General features: G+C 43.5%; 1 protein-coding gene across 1 annotated transcript; it reads left to right on the top strand.

Moving 5' to 3' along the window:
- Window positions 1–718: 718 nt before the first annotated feature.
- On the top strand, window positions 719–17,082 carry SLAMF7 (SLAM family member 7). Its single transcript, XM_032397264.1, has 7 exons — window positions 719–778; window positions 10,377–10,709; window positions 12,209–12,481; window positions 12,693–12,809; window positions 13,756–13,859; window positions 15,252–15,314; window positions 16,106–17,082. Exons 1-7 carry the CDS (start codon window positions 724–726, stop codon window positions 16,175–16,177), a joined length of 1,017 nt encoding a protein of 338 aa, XP_032253155.1. The 5' UTR covers window positions 719–723; the 3' UTR covers window positions 16,178–17,082.
- The last annotated feature ends 4,811 nt before the right edge of the window (window positions 17,083–21,893 follow it).

Genomic DNA, 21,893 nt, shown 5'->3' with positions numbered 1-21,893 from the left:
TCTTTTTTTATGAAGTACCTATTTCAGTCTCTTGTCCATTGTGTTGTCTGCCTAATTCTTATTGATATGTAAGACTTCTTTATGTATTATGGATATAAGACTCTTGTGGAATAAATGTATTATAAATATCATTTCCCACTAATTGGCTTAACTTTTTGCCTCTCATACTGTTTTTTTTTTTAATTAAAATAACTTTTTAATTTTGCTGTAATATACTCTAAGCCTTCATTTTCTTATCTGGAAAATACAAATTATCGTAGTATCTCACAGGGTTGTTAAGAGGAACAAATAAAAGAATGCATGTACTCCTGCCACTTAGCAAAACTCAGTAAATATTATTATTATCCCTAGTGCCACCCTTTTTTCCTCCTTCTAATCTTTGATTTCCTTCCATTTCCTGTGTTCTGAGTATCTGAGAGGTCATATAATGTAGCAGAAAAGACTGACCTTATGGCCTTGATCAATTCCTAGCATCTCTGAGCCAATGTTTCCTTATCTGTAAAATGGGGGGCTTCATCACCTTTGGGATTCAATTCATTTTTTCCATCCTTTATTGACTACCTACAATTAACAAGTGAGATAACATTGGAAGAAATTATAGACAGTTCATTCTCACTTTTCATTTCATGACCCCTCCTACTTTTACAAATGCTAGCTGGGGAAGAGATGTGAGCACCGGAGAGGGAAGTAGTTCATTTTAGTGACTGACATCCAGAGAACAACATGCTTGGTCCCCCAGCATGCTTCATCCTCATCCTTCTCCTCTGCCATCTCACAGGTGAGCCCATATTCTCCTGTTCTTCTGACTGCCTTCTCCATCCTGAGGTATACCTCTAGGCTTCTGGGTCCACTCTGGGACTCTGGCCCAACTCAGGAAGCTCTGCTACTTCATTTAATATATTTTTGTAATCTGTGGTTTCTAAATCAGAGGACAGGAAGAAACTAGAAAGAGAGGAGAAAGAATGAATCTGGGGACAGCCTCCCCTTCTGACTGTCCCAGGGAAGGAAGGGCTGAAAGAAGGGGTGTTGGGTAGTAGAATGACCTGTGTTCTAATCCAGATTCTGTCATGAATTAAATAAAGAATGTTATCTTCCCCGGGACTTAGCCCTCCTTCCCTTTGAGGGCAACTTTAAAATCAAAATGAGATCAGACAGGTGTATATTTATTTATTTATAAATATACATTTTAAATATTTCTACTTAAACATATTTATAAGTATATATTTAGAAGTGTATTAGAAAATATTTAGAAAAATATTTTAAATGATTATGCATGACAACAATATTAGTAGAAGGAAACATTTGAATTTTCTCTCTTAACTGAACAATTCAATCAGTCTCTACTTAGAAAACCAGCTCACACTGTAGGTATACTTTATGTCTAATACCATGAAGGACTGAGGACTTTTCTGTTCCTGTCACAAGGATTCTGGTCTTTGAAGATTTTACTATCCTCAGGGCTCTCAGAAAGGATCTGGAGCCCCATAAGTTAGAAATATCTCTCTGGTCATCAAACTCATGGGGTACCACCATGAAGTCTCCCTCTGAGGACTTGGCTGGTATGTTTATATGTGCCCCAGCCTGCCTGAAGTGACCTGCCCAAGACCCCATAGTCAATCAGTACTCCCAATCCTTTCCTCCCCACCACCTGGCCTCACTAAGTGTTCAGCAGACTGTTGCTCTCCTCGAGTTCACTAGAATGTTGCATATTTAGGAAGCACCTGGTTCTAAGCAGGTGGTCCTAGAATAGGTTTTCACTTTAAAAACCACCCCCTGAATAGAAATAGTGATCAGAAGTGGAACTTGAAGGTGAAGTGGGGGAGCACACAGCAGAGCTTTTCAAAACCCCAGGTGTCCATCTGAAACCTGAACTGTGGGCAGCAGGGTACATGTGTGTGCCCTGCTCCAGGAGGCTGTGGACAGCCTGTGTGGTACATTGCCCATGCCTGAAAGGAGTCCAAAATTGTCCTTTATCTTTTCTTTATTGTGTCTCTATTGTGTTTCTGAAGAGCTTAAAGAAAGTATGGGGTGGGGGGGCGCCTGGGTGGCTCAGTTGGTTAAGCAACTGCCTTCGGCTCAGGTCATGATCCTGGAGTCCCTGGATCGAGTCCCGCATCGAGCTCCCTGCTCGGCAGGGAGTCTGCTTCTCCCTCTGACCCTCCCCCCTCTCATGTGCTCTCTCTCTCATTCTCTCTCTGTCAAATAAATAAATAAAATCTTTAAAAAAAAAAAAGAAAGTATAGGGGGTGAGAGATGGGAAGGGGTAATGGGGCGGAGGCTTAGGGACTCCTCTTCCATCAGGGAGGCTTTGACTCTATACAGTAATTTACATGTTTGATTCTGCATAAGATTTCGTTTCATAAAAGCAAACTCCTGCTTAAGAAAGAAAAAACCAATTTTGGAAACTACTGCTCCTTACCCAACTTCCCCTTAACTAATGTACCACAGAAAGAGAATTTTAAATCAGTGCCAAGACTGATACACATGGAACAGAGGTTTGCAAACCTCCCAATATGCCACACGCCTTTGCCAATACTCCAGCCCTAAACCGCCACATTCACATTCAAGTTCCCTACTGCTCTGCCCCTCACTCATCTCCCCCTACTCCCTCTTAAGCTCTTCAGAAACACACTGAGGCAGTGCTACAGATCTCAGGGGTGTTGGGGGCATAGCTTGGGAAGCCCTGCCTTAGGAGTTCTGGCTTCACTGACTTAGAGCATGTCACCATGACCCTTGGAGCATCAGTCTCCTCATTGTGAAGTGGGATGGGACTAAGTAGTCCCTAAGACCTCTCCCAGCTCTAAGATGCTCTGGTTTCCATGAAGAGGATGCCACGATATGCTGGTACATTCTCATGGAGGCACTGCATCCAGGGACAGATGCTTGGGGACCATGCCGGCAAGCAGGAGGTGAGCTTTACATCCTCCCCTACCTTGAAGTCTTCCTCCTTGGTACCATCCCTTAATTCTGGCTGTACTGATGATGTCCCTTCCTCTTAATCTAGCTCCTTCCCTCCACTCAACTCTTGAGTCTTGTGGGGGGAGCAGGTGAAAGGGAGGAGGTGATAACCCAGAGGAAAAGGAGGTGGCAAAGGGGAGGAGCTGTTTACCTTCCTGTTATGAAGGGCATCTTAGGGTTGACTCTTTTGATTCCAAAATATCTGAGTCTCGGCCAGGACAGAAGACAGAGGGTCTCCTGCTCCTGCTCCCTCCACCTCCAAAGGCAGGTTGGCAGGGAATGCTTGGTGCAGGAGATCTCACCATGCATGGTGACTGGACATAGTGTTGTGCTGTGAATTAGCCGGTGAATGGTCTATAGGCATTAGGTTCCAGACCACCTCTGAAAAGCTTATCCTGCTGAGAGGCCATCCAGAGAAGTTTTGGGAAATCTATTTCTCACTTCTAGCCATCCTTGAGGAAATGAGAATTAAAAATGAGAAGCCTTCTCAAGGCCTGTTTCATAACACTGCTCCTCGCCCTTCCCTCCCACCTCCTACTGTGTGGTGGAAGGCTCTGTACTTCTCAAAATGCTGTCAAATCCATATTCACCTTTCATCCACCCCAAGTCCTGGCAAAGAAAGGTTATTTTTCTCTTTGAGAGTTGAGACTCTCATTCAACTCAACATTATAACTCAAAGTGGTAAATAGCAAGGCAGTAGTAGAAAGAATGCAAGCCTCCGACACAAAAGAACCAACCAGCTTCTCATCCCACATCTGCCACTTCCCAATTTGGGGAAATCATTCAGCATCTTGGAGCCCCAGTGTCCTCATCCATAAAATGGAGCTTAATTAACCTCTATCTAATGGAGTTACTTTGAGGATAAAAACATGATGCCCTTTAAACCAGTTTATGAGCTAAGGAGTGATACCAAGTGTTTGTTGCTTATTACAGAGGAACCAGAATGAACCCAGGTCTTCTGACTCCCAGTTAGGCCAGAGCACTACCTCTTTACACTGTTCCATGCTGCCTGGCAGGAGAGGCCATCCCCGCCCCTCCCTGGGTGCAACCCCAGAGCCTACCACCAGGTAATCTGGAACCTAATGCCTGTAGACCAATTATTGGTCTACAAATAGTATGTCCAATCATCATCCAGGAGAATAACTCCTTCTGGGGAATTTAAAATGGAAAAAGAAGTGATATTTGTGGTGGAATTTCGGGGGGTAGGTGTGGTGAAAGAGGTGGAGACTTGTTCAGGGAAGGGCTTTGAACTAGGTTTTATAGGTCTTGAATATGATTTGGATGGGCAGAGAGAAGGATAAAGCACAAACAAAAATGTGAGGTACAAAGGAAACTGGGGGTCAGGTGAGGGAGGAGACCTGGCTGCTTGTCTGGTGATAGCAAGTGGTCCCCAGCTTCATATCTTCCCACAGCATCATATGGTCATCTTGCCCTTCAGCAAAACCCCGGGGTTTCTCAGATAAGTCAGCCCAGGTCATGTGATACTGCTGAACTAATTACCATGCCAGAGGAAGGCTACCACTTGAGCTGGGTTCCTGTCAGTCTTACCTGACACACTTGGCTGCTATAAAATGAGGAAAGGATGAAGTGGATGCAGAAAAGGCAAGTTAGGACATTCACTACACTGATCTAGGTGGGAGGGTAGATGAATTTCATGAGGTCCAATCCTCCTAGGCTTTGTAGGTGGGTGTTAGTAGCCACTCATTCTCTAGAGTCTTTCAATTTTACAGATGACGTTCAATCTCTGTATTGTAGGTTCCCCAAGTGCCTACTACATCCCCTTTCATAACCCATACAGCCACTTATTTAATGGCTATCTCCTCACTCCATGAGTACAAGGGTCAGGATTGTATCCTTCCCTAGTTATATCCTCAGCTCCTAGACAGTGCGTGGCACAAATATGGAACTAAATAAATTCTTGCTAGCGGAAAGAATGACTGAATTAAGAAAACATGACCTACATGGGCAAGATAAAACTTGGTAAGACTGCTGCAGGTGGAAAAGCCATCACAGAATGCGGAACTTCAGGTCAGCCTTGGATAGCTGAGAGAAGTCTCTTGTTTCTGGATCCCTTTTCACAGTCAACTATGGGAAACTCTTTCCACAGAAGAGGAAACAAAACTGGCTAGCACTCATTAACCCCTCCCCTTATCGTCTGAACTCACACTTGGGGAATGGCATGGAGCTACTTTCTTCTTTCATGACCCCTCTATTCATCCTATAGATATAATTAAGATAGAAACAATATACTCCCTCTAGGCTTGTGTTGACAATTTGCACTGTGTCATCTTCCAATTTCATCCTAACAAGAAGCAATGAATTTGGAGACATTTTTTAATATTCTCACACAAAATTCACCTGTCTTGGCATTCACACAAAGAATATAGCACAACATGTCTGAAGAAGTGAAAAGAATGATTACCCATGTCTAAATGTGTGCACACATGCTATAGTACTAAAGTAATATCCTTGCAGTTTGCCAGCTCCCCAGTTTAAACATCTCCCCCAAATCTTGTGTGAAAATCCAGGGTTGCACCTATTTGGAGCCAAGTGATAACCAATCTTTATTTGACTGCAAAATATTCACCTTATTGTTGAAGTAAAAGGATGCAAACATTAGATGATCAGTCAAAAATTCAAACTGACACTGACTTTGTAGCATGTACTGGGACTATTTTGACACCGTTGAAATTATCAAAGACAGAGCAACCGGAAACCATCCTGCTTTAGTATTTAGGGATGCAGGGGAGCAGCTTTTTGAAAAATCAGATTACTTAACAGAATGATTTAATAAAGACTTGAGGGATCCAAAGTATAAATGCACTGACTGATGGGGGTGAGGAGGCAGAAATGTTCGAAAACAGGAATCAGCCCCCCAAAAAGGCATTTACCCAGGGGGAGAAGCCAGTACTTTTGGAGACAAATTTAGCAAAAAAAAAGTTAGTAAGATCCCAAAATGTAGGGGCGCCCAGGTGGCTCAGTCAGTTAAGCGGCTACCTTTGGCTTGGGTTTTGATTGCAGAGTCCTGGGATTGAGCCCTGCATCTGGCTCCCTGCTCAGCCGGAAGATTGCTTCTCCCTCTGCCCCTTCCCCTGCTCATGCATGTGCACTCTCTCTTTCAAATAAATAGATAAAAATCTTTGAATTAAAAAAAAAATCCCAAAACTGTAATCAAGGAACTAGGTCAACATTTTATAACATCAGGATTCCCTTTCTCTGGAGCACTGGTAGAGCACTTGTGCTTAAAAGGAGGTCACCTCCGGGTTCCTGGGTGGCTCAGTCGGTGAAGCATCTGCCTTCGGCTCAGGTCATGATCCCAGGGTCCTGGGATCGAGCCCCACGTCGGGCTCTCTGCTCAGCGGGGAGCCTGCTTATTCCTCTCCTTCTGCCTGCCCCTCTGTCTGCCTCTCTGCCTACTTGTGCTCTCTCTATATATATCAAATAAATAAATAAAATCTTTAAAAAAGAAAGAAGAAAGAAAGAAAGAAAGGAAGGAAGGAAGGAAGGAAGGAAGGAAGGAAGGAAGGAAGGAAGGAAGGAAGGAAGGAAGAGAGAGAAAGAAAGAAAGGTCACCAAAGGACATGAAGGGGAAATTGGATTCTGTGAGACACAAGGGCTTCAGAATTGACACCTGAGCCCTCACTGCTGAAAGGGAGGGAGGGAGAGGGCTGGAGCGGGCACAAGGCTCCAGGGCCTTCAAACTGAGCCATAGTGGAAAGACCGCAGCCTCCGGAGAGAGAGTGACATTGAGTTAAATCCTCAAATCATCACTTACTAGCTTTGTGCCTTTGGACAAGTTATTTAGGTTTTTTTGAATCTCAGTTTTCTCATCAATCAGGACTTAACAAACTTTTGCTGTAAAGGGTCAAATAGTAAATGTTTTAGTCTTTGCAGGCAATATAATCTCTGTTGCAACTACTCAACTCAGCCTTTGTAGTGGAAAAGCAGCAATAGATAATATGTAAATGAAAGAACATGGCTGTGTCCTGGGGCACCTGGCTGGCTCAGTTAGTTGGGCATCCTATTCTTGGTTTCAGCTCGGGTCATGATCTCAGGGTTATGGGATGGAGCCCCTCAACAGGCTCTGCACTCAGCACAGAGTCTGCTTGTCCCTCTCCCTCCCCCTCTGTTCCTCCCTATCCCAGCTCTCTCGCTCTTTCTAAAATAAATAAATAAATAAAATTAAAAAAAAAAAAAAAGAACATGGCTGGCTGTGTCCAAATAAAATTTGATTTACCAAAATAGGCAGCAGGCCACATTTGGCCCGTGGACTGTATAGGTTGCTGATCCCTGTGTAAAAGGATCAAAATTCCTAGTTTTCAGGATTGCTTTAGGTATTAGGCATAATCTCTACAATAAATGTTGGCACAGAGTCAACCCTAATGCATAGTAACTATATCGGGAACTATTTCTGGAGTAGTTGAGTTTTGGGGTTTTTTTAAAGATTTTATTCACTTATTTGACAGAGAGAGACTCAGCGAGAGAGGGAACATAAGCAGGGGGAGTGGGAGAAGGAGAAGGAGGCTTCCTGCGGAGCAGGGAGCCCGATGCAGGGCTCAATCCCAGGACTCTGGGATCATGACCTGAGCCAAAGGCAGACGCTTAACAACTGAGCCACCCAGGTGCCCCGGAGTAGTTGAGTTTTAACAGGGACTATAGATATAAATCTCTAGTGAAGCAATTTTAGATATCTGGATAGGCCAGTACAGGAATTTGTCTCTTGCTAGAAGGGGAATGAGTTACATCAGTGCCAGGGTGGTAGAAAATATGATTATAAGACTCAACACCAAAAAACCCAAATAATCCAATTAAAAATGGACAGAGAACCAGAATAGACACTTTTCCGAAGAAGACATACAGATGACCAACAAACACATGAAAAGATGCTCAACATCACTCATTATCAGGGAAATGCAAATCAACCACAATGAGATACCAGCTCATACCAGTCAGAATGGTTAGTATCAAAAAGACTATAACAAGTGTTGGCAAGGGTACAGAGAAAAGGCAATCCTAGCACGCTGTTGGTGGGAATGTAAATTGGTGTAGCCACTGTAGAAAACAGTACGCAGTTTTCTCAAAAAGTTAAAAATAGAAATACCCTATGATCCAGTATTTCTGCCACTGGGTATTTACCCAAAGAAAATAAAGACAGTAATTCAAAAAGATATATGCACCCCTGTGTTTATTGCAGCATCATTTATAATAGCCAATATATGGAAGCAGCCCACATGTCTCTCAATAGGTGAAGGGATAAAGAAGATGTGGTATATATACACAATGGAATATTACTCAGCCATCACAAGGAATGAAATCTTGTCATTTCCAACAACATGGATGGACCCAGGGGGTATTATGCTAAGTGAAATAAGTCAGGCAGAGAAAGACAAATACCATATGATTTTACTCATATGTGGAGTCTAAAACAAAGAAACAAAAAGAGAAACAGACTCATAAATACAGAAAACAAACTGGTGGTTGCCAGACAGAAGAAGGGGTGAGGGGATGAGTGAAATAGGTGAAGAAGATGAAGAGGTACAAACCTCCAGCTATAAGATAAATAAGTCACAGAGATGAAAAGTACAGCACAGGGAATAGAGTCAATAACGTTGTAATAACTTAGTATGGTGGCTACACTTATCATGGTGAACACTGCATAATGTATAGAATTGTTGAATTACTATGTTGTACACCTAAAACTAATATAATTATTGTATGTCAACTATATTTCAATTAAAAAAAAATATGGTAACAGATCAAGCTTTGACATGAAGTAGAACCTGGATGCTTGGTCAATCGCACAGAGCCAATTAGGCACAATGTCCAGGGCCCACAATAGTTTGAATTTCTTTCAGAATCAGAAGAAAAATAAATATAATAATAATAATTAATATGTAATAATGAATGCAGCTGGCATTACATTCATTTTTATACCAATGCAGTCATAAAATATAATTTTTAATATTTTTTTACGGATGAAGGACCAACTAAGGCAAAAGTGAATACAGCCTACATAAGTCATAGTGCAGCCCAGCAGCTGCCTCATTATAATACAACTGTCAGGAGCCTATAGCTTGTTGCTTTGTTAGATTTTAAAAAGATTTTCCTGGGGCACCTGGCTGGCTCTCTCAGGGGAGTGTGTGATTCTTGATCTTAGGGTTGTGAGTTTGAGCCCTACATTGGGTGTAGAAATGACTTAAAAAGATTTTCCTTGTTTCTTCTTTTTTGTGCTTTCCATGATGGAATTAATAAAACTTCTCTTAGACATCTCAGCATGATGCATTATGTTAAGAGGTAGAAGGGAAAATAACTGGGTTTTGTACTTGCATGGAGAACACCTTTAAGAAGACTTGGGTTCTGGTTTTAGTTTTGCCACTATTTGTGATCCCTTGAATACTTTCTCTCAATCTCTGTTGTTTGTTTTTCTCATTTGTAAGCGACGATGGATGGGGCCTTGATCCCGTGGGTACTGATGGGGGCTCTGCCTCTTACTGACTGTGTACTTCTAAATTTCCTTTCTGCTCTGTGCTATCTCGAGTCTGTCCCTCAGATCTTAACAGGTAGAAGACTCATTCCCCACACTTGTTTACTGGAAATGCTCCGTGGGCCACTTCTGGAAGCTTTTTCCACAGCCACAGCTGTTTTCCACCTGGAACCACATAACCAGTGGCGGTTGTTTATAAGTCATACTTTTTGAGGTGAACTAAGATTGTGGTGAAACAAAAACTTCTTGGGGAAGTGAACCCCCACTACAACTCCTAGTAGTTGGGGGTGAGCATCATGAGTCAGTCTAGGCATACTGTAGGGCGTCCAGTGCTCTTTGGCCTTTCCACTCAAGGAAGGACACTGAAATTAAAGTGAATGAGAACCTCACTCGGGGATGATTTCGCACTCTAATCTATCATAAAACAGAACTATCATAAAACAGAAGATGAAACACCCGCAGCTTCCCAGCTATTGTTATCATTAAGAACTTAGAGCTCCCTTCCCAGTGTCCCGATCTCTGCTTGAGAACCACTGCCCCTATGCCAGGCAAGCTGCTGCTTCTGCATCTGCATCAAAGTCAGCTCTCCAGGAGCAATCTGGGAGTCCAAAGGGAGGATTGGACAGTAACCTCCCCACTTGTCCCCTAACAGGAACTTGTCCAAGATGGAGCTGGGCCTCATGACCTACCTCAGAGAATGGTCTTTCCAGCCTGAGGTCTCTGGGAAGGGGTGGGTTCACCTGCAGTCCCTCCTTTCAGGCAAAGCATTCTGACCTCAATGCCTTTGTGTGAGTGAGGTTTCAAAGGGCTTCCCAGGGGCTGGTTGGGTTGGCCCCAGAGGGTTTCTTGGGACCTTCCCAGGACCCAAAACAGGTGAGTAATTGGTGGCAAGGGCAGGGACTTAGGTTTATTTTATGGTTCTCTGTGTCTGCAGGGCCAGCAACCTCTGGAGCTCTGAAAAAACTGGTTGGTGACCTTGGTGGGTCTGTGACTTTCCCTCTGAAGCTCCCAGGAATTCAGATTGATAGCCTTGTCTGGATCTTCAACACAACCCCTCTCATCACCATACAGCCAAAAACACCAGACAAACAAGCCAATGTCATAGTGACCCAGAGTCATAACAAGGAAAGGCTGGACTTCCTACATGGAAACTATTCCCTGAAGCTCAGCAAACTGGATAAGAGTGACTCGGGTGATTACCGCGTGGTGATATACAGTTCTTCCCTCAAAGACCCCTTCATCCAGCGGTATGGGCTGCGTGTCTATGGTGAGCAGAATTAGTTCCAAAGGTGGATGACTGCCTTCATAAAGTGGTAAACTCTCTGATATTGGAGATGTTCAAGCAAAGGTTGGATAAACATTTGGCAAGAATGTGGAAGAGGGAACTCCTGCATGGATGAAGTAAATGTAGCTCACCCCTCAGGCCCCTTCCTACTCAAAGATTCTGCAAGAGGCAGTGTAGTGTAGAGGACGGGTGATAGGGGAAGCAGTGATCACACAAGTCAAATGCTGGCTTCTCTACCTACTAACTGCATGGCCTTAGCCAGGTTACTTAAGCTCCGTGAAATTTCATTTCCATATCTGTAATGGGGAGGAAGGTGATACCTATCTTAGAAAGATTATTGTGTATAAACATCAATTATACCTCTTTCCCTACAGATTCCAACCAATTGAAAAATCCACACAAGAATCAAAAGGAAGATAAAAATATCAGCTTTATTTTTTCTGGTGAAGCTAGATAGGAGAAATATTTTCCCCCAAAGTCTAGACCTTGGAGCCCATTCAGGGAAGATGAACTTACAAAACAATTACTCAACCAATTACAAGAATAGCTGCCTTACTCACTGAGCTGTAGCATCAGGGACAACCAGAGATGGGCCTCCAGGTTTGCCCTTAAGAGTTAGGCCATGTACCTTGATCCAGGTGTGTCCTCCATATAGACATAGTTGAAAGGAACAGAGGGTATGCAGTCAAACTAGCTGGGGGTGGGAAAGAAGGGCAAACCACATTTAGACAGCAATCTTAACAGCTCAAAATAGAGAGAGGTAATAAAGAAATGATGTTGGATGTCAGACTCTTTCCATCTCATCAATGAACCGATTGCTCATCCTCTCAGGGAGAACAATGAGCACGAGAAAGAGAGGAGGGCCAGAAATAGTATTCCCATACTATTCTCTCCTGGAGAGTAAAGTGAAAGTCTCTTCAAGGAAGCCTGAAGACAGAGGAATAGGGAGCCTCTAAAAAAGATAAAATTAGCTCACATCTAAAATGCATCTAGCACAAGGCTGGCCATATAGCTTTGCTTCAAAAATGGCAGCTGCATTCTTGTTGAATTATTATTATTATTTCTATTGTTACTGTTGTTTTTATATAACTAGGAAAGCCGACCTAGACAGTTCTCTTTCCCAGATAAGAATGAGAATTCTGGGGCGCCTGGGTGGCTCAGTTGGTTAAGCGACTGCCTTCGGCTCAGGTCATGATCCTAGAGTCCTGGGATCGAGTCCCGCATCGGGCTCCCTGCTCGGCAGGGAGTCTGCTTCTCCCTCTGACCCTCCCCCTCTCATGTGCTCTCTCTCTCTCTCTCTCTCTCTCTCTCTCAAATAAATAAATAAAATCTTAAAAAAAAAAAAAAAGAATGAGAATTCTGCTATGAATTGCTTCTTCCTCTCCACTCTGTAGCACCCCAGAGAATCAGGTCCAAGCTTTACAAGAATAATTCAGAAAAGGCATAGTTTCCACCCTTGGTTGTCCGTTTCTCTTTTGCAGAGCACCTGTCAAAGCCCAAAGTTATCATGGGTCTGCAGAACAATGAGAATGGCACCTGTGTGACTAATTTGACATGCTTCATGGACCAGGGAGGAGAGGATGTGACCTACAGTTGGGAGTCCCTGGGGCAGACAGCCAATGAGTCCCATAATGGCCCCATTCTCTCTATATCCTGGAGGCTGGGAAAAAAGGGCATGACCTTCATCTGTGTGGCCAGGAACCCCATCAGCAGCAATTCTTCAAACCCCATCTTTGCCTGGAAGCTCTGTGAAGGTAACGGTCTCTCCTCTCTCTCCAGGAGCCTCTGTCTCAGGACCTATACCTTCTTCAGCTCCTGGTCCCCATGGGAACAGCCCATGAAGACTGGAGGCCCCTGGGAAGTCACCAGACTGGGAGGAAGGTGGCAGTTGCTCCACAAGTTGGGTCATTTTCCCTAGCTGACTCTTCTCCCTTCCCTGTGCCTCTACCCATTCTCTCATTAAAGGTGCTGCTGATGACTCAGAATCCTCCATGGTCCTGTATGTCCTGGGGGTGCTCTTCCTGTTCAGTGTCTTTGCCCTGGTGCCAGTTATTCTAATTATGCGAAGAGAAAGAAAAAAAGGTAGAGCATGCACTATTTTTGCCTTCAGCCTCATTCATGCATTTGCTCCCTCATTTCTTCAACAAACATATGTTGAACTGTGTGCTGGAATTGGTACTAGGCACTAAGGATACAGAAATGAAGAGGCCATATTCTGTGTACTCAAGGAGAACACAATCATCTTGCACTCCTTAATTCTGGAGTAAGAGAGTGCTTGAGTCCATAACTTATCTTCTAAGTCCAAAGTCCTCCTAGTTCCCTCTCCAGTGCTCACCCCTCTCTTTCCCCCAAGAGGGACTTACTGGTGTGGTCCTCCTACTGACACAAGCCTTATACTGCTGACTCTGTTCCTCAGACCTGGGAGGCGATGGCTTCCAACTCTGAGGTCCCATACACCAACACACTCCAGTCAGCCCTTCCAATCCCTATCCCTGGTTAGAGACCCCAAACCATACCCAGTCCTCCTCATTGGATCAACTCCAGAGACCTCTCTTTACTCCCCACCTCAGTCTAGACACACTCTTCCTGGAGAAGGCTACCTCTGTCTCTCCATGCCAAACCCCATGCTCTGCATCCCTAAACCCTCCTACTGATTTTTTCTTCTCAGCTTCCCCGATACTGTCCATGTGGAGTGTTGGGGAGGGACCTAAGCATCAGTTGTGTATAAATTGTAGGTGTTAAGATCTTTCCTCCCTCTTGAAAGCACTCTGAAAGTGTCTCTGACTTTCTCTGCTTCCCCTTTGGCTGCCTTGGTCCACAAATTGGGAAGTGAAGAAACCAGGGTAAACAGTTCATTATGGGATTTCCCTGGGTGTAGCACGGAAAGTCCCATGTCCCAGAAACCAGCATGGTGATCAGTTGTAGGGAAACCAGCATGGTCACGCTAAGTGGGTCTTCCAGGGGGTAGGCTGGTGGGGGTGGTGAATCAAAGAGGGTCAGCTCTGATTCTCTCCCACCTTGGTTTCAGAGCCCATTGAAGAGAAGAAGGGAAAAGATACTCATCAGGAAGTTCTTAACTCCTACCCCTCTTCTGGAGAGACTCCAGTGTATGACACAATCACCTACGTTAATGTGAGTCCTTTCCCATCTTTTCTGGGACCTGATCTTCCTCTCTAAGGCCCTCCTTACTTTAGTTGAGATTTCTCTGTGGACTTGGGCAACATGGAATATGAGGATGTATAGCCCTTGAAACTCAACACACCTGTGTCTCCTTAAGTCCTTATGAATACTTTCTCATGCAGGAGTCAGTGACCTCTTGTTCTGAGCCCCTGGTTCTGACCCGGCCAGTAATGCTCACTCTGTGACCTGTGGAATCCTCTCTTCCCTTCACAGCTCACAAGGGCCACTCAACAGGCCAAATTCCTTTTGCAAAGCACAGCAGGTAGGGAAGTGTGACTTTGGCCTGATGTTTGAGTTACGGTGTCAGAACACTGGCTATAGAGATGCCTTTTCCATCAGAAGGCTCAGGGGCCCACACTTCCAGAAGGCTCTAGGCCCACACTCAAGGCTTTCTAGGCGTGGGTCACCAAGCTGAGGTAAACAAACACATTGTCAATTCAAAGGAAACTCTTTGAAAAGAAGATGATAAGAATAAAGTTTAAAGAAACTGAAATAATAAGACAATTTGGAGACATGACCTAGATAGACAACTTTGAAAGGCCGCCAGGAATCACTGTAGTCCCACCTGGGCTAGTTCCTTAGAGGCCATAGAGCACTTTTCCCCATTGGCCCATTTAGTGAAGAAATAAAAGCACTTTGGGGCCTCAGAATGCCAGCTTCAGTGCAGCCCTTGGTGTTTCAGGTTGCATCTTCCTGTGTTTACCTACAACTTTCCTGAGAGGAGACGTTACACTTTCTTTTGAAGCTGTTAGTGTCCTGAGAGCTCCTTTCTGCTTCACAGAAGAGACTGCTCTGGGCTCCACACAGCCTGGCTTATGTCAAAACCGATTGCTTTATCACCATCCTCCTTCTTCTCTGCTCAAGACACACTCCCAGGAGACCACAGGACTGTCCTGGGTGTTCAGGAAGAAACTTCACTGACCCAGGATACTTTTCTCCAGCCTGGAAGTTGTTTTTGCTATTGCTGTCATTGTAGTTTTATTGTTTTGACCCATCGGTCATCCTCATATATTTGCTCCAACGGCCCTTTAAGCTAATAGAAAAGTTTACTTGCAACATTAGCAACATTACTTCAAATTATCCTTCAATCACCTTAGGCTGCTCCTAGCTCATGGGACTTCTATATCTTACACATTTTTAAATTTATTTAAACACAACACAGTTTAAAAATCAGGCAATTGCTTCTTGCACTCACCAACAAGAGCTCCTCCCTCTTCCCCATTCCTGGTCCAGAACCTCTCTTCCTTCTTGCCCTTCCTCCTACCTCTGTTTTCCCTTCTGGATTCTGGGTGTCTCTTTGGGCTTGTCTAGGTGACCCTATGATTTTTTTTCTCTTTTTAATAGAACATTATTCCAGAGGAAAATCCAGTAAATACACTTTATTCCTCTGTGCAAATACCTCAAAAGGTAAGAAGCTTTAGAGCTGAGATTCACCTTACTTGTCTCATTCTTTTTCCTGGTTCAAGCTTAGCTGAAAATGTCTTGGGCCCCAGTGTTCTTGTATTCTCTGATATTAAAAATTTTCCCAGTACATCCCCATTCCCTTTGCTTAGGGTTACACAAGAATATATGGAATAAATGAGAATTATGTTTTAGGAGTTGAATGGAGTAATATGGAACAAATAGAGAGGGAGAGAGGTTCTAGGTAGGGATGATCAAGAAAATCAGTAGGATCCTGAGGATTTGGATGGAGAAAAGTCCATGGCTTGGGCTGTGCCTCAGAGGGGAGGGATTGCTGGGGAGACAACTCCAGCTTGCTTCTGAGCCACCAGTAAGCTGGAGGCAGGAGAGATTTCTGTTACTTTTCTTTGGTCTAGCTATGTTACATATGGTTTGCACCCTCTCCCCAGTCAAACTACTAACGTGCTAAGCTTTAAAGCTTATTCCTTCATGTTTCACACCTGGCAGAAGCAGTGCGACCTTCTTATCTCCCCTCCCAGCCAGGTTAGAAAAGATGAGAATGAGCAAAACAGTTTGCATAGTAGTAGGAAAGTAATAGGATTATTGGAAGTAAAGTTCAGTTCATTAAGCATTCAGCAAAGTATATGTGGTTTAACCTTTAGTAATAGTTTCTCTATAGCGAGAGGTTTGGGTTGGGTGACCTTGGCAAGGAAGGGTGTCTGGGATGGTGGGGTCTCCTGGTGGGATCCAGCACCTTCCCACCTCCAACAATCTGCATCTTTGTATCTGCCTAACAGATGGAGAAACCCCACTCTCCACCCACATCATCAGACACACCAAGGTTATTTGCCTATGAGAATGTCATCTAAACAGCAGTGCATCCCTTCTGCCTCGTCTCAAAGAAAATTTTTAAAAAATCACTGAATTGACCAGAAATATTGAGGAAGAATAAAGAACACTGACTTCCTTCCAGAATAACTATCTTCTATGCTCCTTCAGATTTGAGTTCCTAATTCCATCCTCTCCTGAGAAATCTCCTCAAACCCCAAATGTGTAACTATCCCTTCCTGGAAATATTATTGTGAATTTATCAGCCAGCCCCAAGCAAGAGGCTTAGACGTATCTCTATTGAAATGTAAATGTACTGTCCATCATATGAATGACAACTCCCATTCCAGAGTTTGGAGATCAAGACTAGACGGAGAGTCTGGTGGCCAAAAGAGTGAGAACATAGGAACGGCAGATATTTCCAGAAAAAGCAGATGTAGCAGCCAGAAATGGATTCATTAACCAACTCATTACCTATGTGCCTGGCACTGTGCTGAGCTTACACTGATTTTGCTCAGGTGTGCTCTCTGCTCTCATGAAATTGGTTCCTCATGAATGACTTCTGTGAGCATTAGCAGCAGATCTGACCACAAATTCCCAATAACCAGAGTCAGGTGTGGAGCCATAGGACTTGGGAGCCAAAGGGCATAAGGACAGAGAAGCCAGGCAGAAGACTGGGTTTGGCTGGATGGATACTCCAAAGTGTGCCTGACCTGAAGACAAGAACCATGGCCTCAGCTTCATTTACACTCTGTGCTGCAAGTGAGAAGCCAGGGCCATAGGGCCTGTTCAGAAGCCCATTTCAATGGAGAACTGAACCTGAAGACACATTTAGAATCTATTATAAAAGACTTGGAATTAGGGGTGATCATGTGTAAATATTTAAAGTCGCAGGATTCATTCAACTAATATTTATTGAGGATCTCTGCCAGGTCAGTCTGGCAAATAAAATAGACATAATGCCTGCCTCCCTTTTTAGAGTTTACCTTTTTAATGAAATGAAAAACATGGGCTGGAGGATGGTTGCTTTTGATATGTTTCTGGACACATCTTGAATGAAGATATTGGGAAGGGATCTGATGCCCCAGATCTGAGGGGTGTAAACTGTCAAATGACAAAGCTAAAACAGTTTTGTTTGAAGTCCTTTATTCAAAAGAAAGTAACCCATGGATTGGGGGAGTGCAGTGACTCAGAAGCAGTGGAATAGTCTTCTCAAAGGGTTTCGGGCAAGACCAAGTTTTACAAAGCATTAGAAGGGGCAACATGGAAACAGGGCACAATTGGTTAGGAGGGTGGAGATTTCCTGAGTAAGGTGAACGTCCCAAAAATGGGTGAGTTTTCTAAGACACCCTTCTCCCACTGCTATCCACATCTCACAACCTCTTGCAAGGAGCTGGTTGCTTTCATGCAAAGTAAAGTAAAGTTTTTCATTACATAAAAAATGAAGAATCAGCCCTTAAAAGAGAGGTGGCTGGTGTAGGGGAGGAGAAATTGTCCCTTCTTCCTTTCTAGGTTCTTTGGCTGGTATAATAATTAGATTGACAGGGTGCCTGGGTGGCTCAGTTGTTAAGCATCTGCCTTCGGCTCAGGTAATGATCCCAGGGTCCTGGGATCGAGCCCCGCATCGGGCTCCCTGCTTCACGGGAAGCCTGCTTCTCCCTCTCCCACTCCCCCTGCTTGTGTTCCCTCTCTTGCTGTCTTTCTCTCTGTGTCAAATAAATAAATAAAATCTTTAAAAGAAAAAAATAAAATAATTAGATTGACAAAAAGACAGATTAACAAATGAAAAAATTTGATTTCATATGTATGAGAGCCCCATACTTTACATGCCTCACATGACTCCCATGAGGCAAGCTAGTCTGGGGTACTTATGTCCATTCTACAAATGTTGAAATTGAGGCAAAGAGAAACTTCAGTATGTGACCGAAGCTAGGAAAAGAAAAGCAATGCCCACTCTACCACCCATCATCCACCACAGAGGATGAGGAAGATGGGAGCTCAAAGCTTGAGATGGGTGGATCCCCCTCTTTCCAAGTGTATCATGGAGGAAAGGACATAGTTTTGGAGACAAGCAGGCCTGGAGTCAAAAGCCCTTACTAACAGAGTGACCTTTGCCAAAGACTTGGGTTCTGTGAGCCTCTGTTTTCTTATTTCTAAAACTCCTATAGGGCTTGCAATGTGGGATTATATGAAACAAGTGTAAGTGCATGATATGTAGTAGAAGTTTCATATATGGCTCATGATGCTTAAGGAAGGGAATAATACAGAAGAAAAAATGGTTAACTTCCCACAAGTCAACTTAGCATAAAATACAGAAGCATTAAAATGAAGAATCAGCCCTTAAAAGAGAGGTGTTTGGTGTAAGGGAGGAGAAATTGTCCCTTCTTCCTTTCTAGGTTCTTTGGCTGGTATAATAATTAGATTGACAAAAGACAGATTAACAGGTGAAAAAATTTGATTTCATATGTATGAGAGCCCCATAAAAAATATGAGACTCAAAACCAGTCAAGCAGGGGCGCCTGAGTGGCTCAGTCGTTAAGTGTCTGCCTTCGGCTCAGGTCACGATCCCAGGGTCCTGGGATGGAGCCCCACATCGGGCTCCCTGCTCCGCGAGGGAAGCCTGCTTCTCCCTCTCCCACTCTCCCTGCTTGTGCTCCCTCTCTCACTGTGTCTCTCTCTGTCAAATAAATAAAATCTTTAAAAAAAAGAAAAAAACCAGTCAAGCAACTGAGGCCTATAATTATACCATCCTGAGCTAAGGAAAGGGGTAGGGGTAGGGGTCTGAGGTTTCAAAGGGGAGGAAGGCGATTCACAGGAGGATGAGAAGAGCAAATGTTTTGTATACAGTGTTTGCCCTGCCATGCGGATAATCTCTCAGATGAAAACATTACCTCTGGTAGTGGCTCTCTTTCTGGTACAGGCCTCCTTTCTAAATTTTATTAGGTAATTAATGGAGAGGCAAAAAGCTTTTTCTGAGTCTGCTGGGTCTTGATTGACTTCAGTTCAAAATAATCCACATGCCAAAGTGTGGGTGATGTATTTTGGGGTGGTATATTCTGCTGCCCTTCAATGGTGTTAAAAAACAAAAAGTTAACAAAAAGTAGGTAATACAAACAAATTTTATTAAACACTTAGTGAAGTGAGCAGTCTCCATTTGGAGATGTGCAAAATGGGGCAGAAGGCTGGGAGACTTTATAATATAAAGAATAAAGAATGAGGAAGAGAAAAATAGAAAATATCTGAATGACTAGAGCCACAAAATCAGACTCATTTGGAGTGAAAAGGTCCCAAGTTGGCTTGGCATTTGGAGATTAGTTGACTGGAAATACCACTGGGTTTCTGATCAAACAGAGCATTTGCAGGGACACAAAAGTCATCCAAGTTTCGGTTTGCTTACATGGCACCTTGGACAGAAGTGGTCCATCTTGGACCTAGAAATTTATCTCAACACTGATTCATAGCAAAGGGGGCAGGAAGAGTGGGAGAAATGGGAATTTATTTTCCTCCATGTTGAAAGAACTTAAAAACAATGCTTCCTGGGCAAGAATGGGATTAAGAATCATATTGTCTTAAAAAGATACCATTAGATTTACATACAAAAATATGCATTACTTTGCCATTTGTTATAGTGATATTCTGGAAACTACCTAAGACTCTAACCTTTCACAGGGGAAGGTGAAGTGAACACAGACGTTAGAAATTATGGGTTATAAAGCTAGAAAATGTAATGACTTTGAAGGGTAGTTGACTGTGCCACCCCAAAATATGCCTCTTAAGCATAAAGATTGTTCAGTTGATTATTTTAAAGAAACAACAGATGCAGGAGAAGATCCTTTGTCCCTTTTGTAAGGGACAATTACATTTACAAAGGAAATCTCCATATGCACAGGTGTCTCCCTCCTATACCAGAAAGAGAAGGATGACTCCGAATTACAGAAGAATCTTATCAGTGGAGGAGGCACCAACTTAAATCTACATGACAACTACACCTTTACTCTACTTTTCCTGATAACTTCCCATAAGAAGCTTCCCCCTCAAAACATCTTTCTCTTGCCTTTAGCTGAAGATGGTGGCTTAAATAGCTTTAAGACGGTGGCTTGGGCCATTTGGGGGAGTTTTACTCAGTTTCCAGGGTATCTCCCACGTATACAGGAGGTATACATGTTATTAAACTTCTGGGTTTTGTTTTTTTTTTTTTTTCTCTTGTTAATCTTTTGTTACGGGAGGTGGAGGGTCTCAGCCACAGAATCTAGAAAGGTATAGGGAAGATTATTTTCCCTCCTCTACAATAGCACAAGTGAAGCAAAGTAGAAAGTGAAATTTAATGTGCTGTATGATTACAACTACGTTTTAAAAACACCAATGCAAGGAAAAACTTAGAAGAAAAAAAATCAAAATATTAATGCTGGGTTTTGTGGGGCAGGTGATATCTTAAGTGGCTTGGTTTTCTTCTGCTTGTCTTAATTTTCCAAAAGTTCTTTAATGAGAAAGGATGTATTACACAATGGAGTGGAAGAAATTTTAAATAAGTGTTCGGTGAGTATAAAGAGGTGTGAGGAGTTCAGGGGAAATTCTGAGACCCCCCATCTTGGGGGTGGGAGGTGTGCAATGGGGGAGGACGGAAAGTGCCTCCTCCAAGTGGGAATGAGGTGAGAAGAAGAGAGAAGGCCCTAGAATGTGATGATCAGAGGAAAAGATTAGTCTGCCTCAGAGTGGGTGGTTTGAGGTTGGGGGAGCTTCAGAGCAGACAAAGATTGGGAGGGGAGACTAATGATTGCCAGGGTTTAGAATGAATCTGTGCCCCACCCCCTCTCCTTTAAGCCAGTCCAAATGGTGAAATAATTAGAATTAGCTCCCCTTCCCTCTTTAAACCAGTGACAAAATCAAGCCCAGGAGTACCCCAACAGATCTGGAGTCTGGACTCTCAGTAAGAACTTTCCCAAATCCATGTGCAGAAAAAGGCTTCACCTCATGAGCTCAACCAGCACGTAAAGGAAACCACGAGTTTGTTAGGGCAGGAAACCACATTTCACGTCAAAATTCATCAAATGCAGCACCCAAAGCTGTGTGGTTTGGGGTTTATGAGCTGCTAATATAGCTCATAAATACAGAATCCTTGGTGAGGGAGAAAAGAAGGTGTCTGTACCATGTCAGGCAGATATTCACTCAACCATGCACGCATTCATTACTTACTCATTCAGCAAGATTTATTGAGCACCACTAAGTACCAGACACTGTGCTGAACACAGAAAACAGAGCAGTGACCAGAAGTCTCTGTCCTTGGGGTGCTTAATTCTAATGACAGAGGCTGTGATATTGAGAGATAATAATAAATATGATTTGGTTTTCCTCCAATTTTCCTTCCACACATCTCCTAAAATCCCTGGCATCTTCAAAGAGATAAGTATCTTTTTGTATGCTAATGAGGTGACAGGTGAGCTGGTTGCCAGGAGAACCAACAAAATGATTAGAGGGTTGGAACTTCAGCCCTATTTTCCCCAAATTCCCTACCTCTTACGCCCAACATCCAGGGATGGGAGAGAGGCTGGAGATAAAGTTCTGTCACCAATGTCCAATGATGAACCAATCATGCCCACATAATGATACCTCCATAAAAAGACCCCAACCAGAGGGGTCAGAGAGCTTCCAGACTGGTGAGCACATGAAGGTGCTAGGAGGGTGGTACACATAGAGAGGGCATAGAAGTTCCACACCCGATTCGGCAGCGGCCACTGAGCAGACCGGACTTCACTTGCA

Source organism: Phoca vitulina, unplaced genomic scaffold, assembly GCF_004348235.1.
Source record: "Phoca vitulina isolate PV1807 unplaced genomic scaffold, GSC_HSeal_1.0 scaffold97, whole genome shotgun sequence".
Classification (NCBI taxonomy): Eukaryota; Metazoa; Chordata; class Mammalia; order Carnivora; family Phocidae; genus Phoca; species Phoca vitulina.
This window is presented reverse-complemented; position numbering and strand designations above follow the sequence as displayed.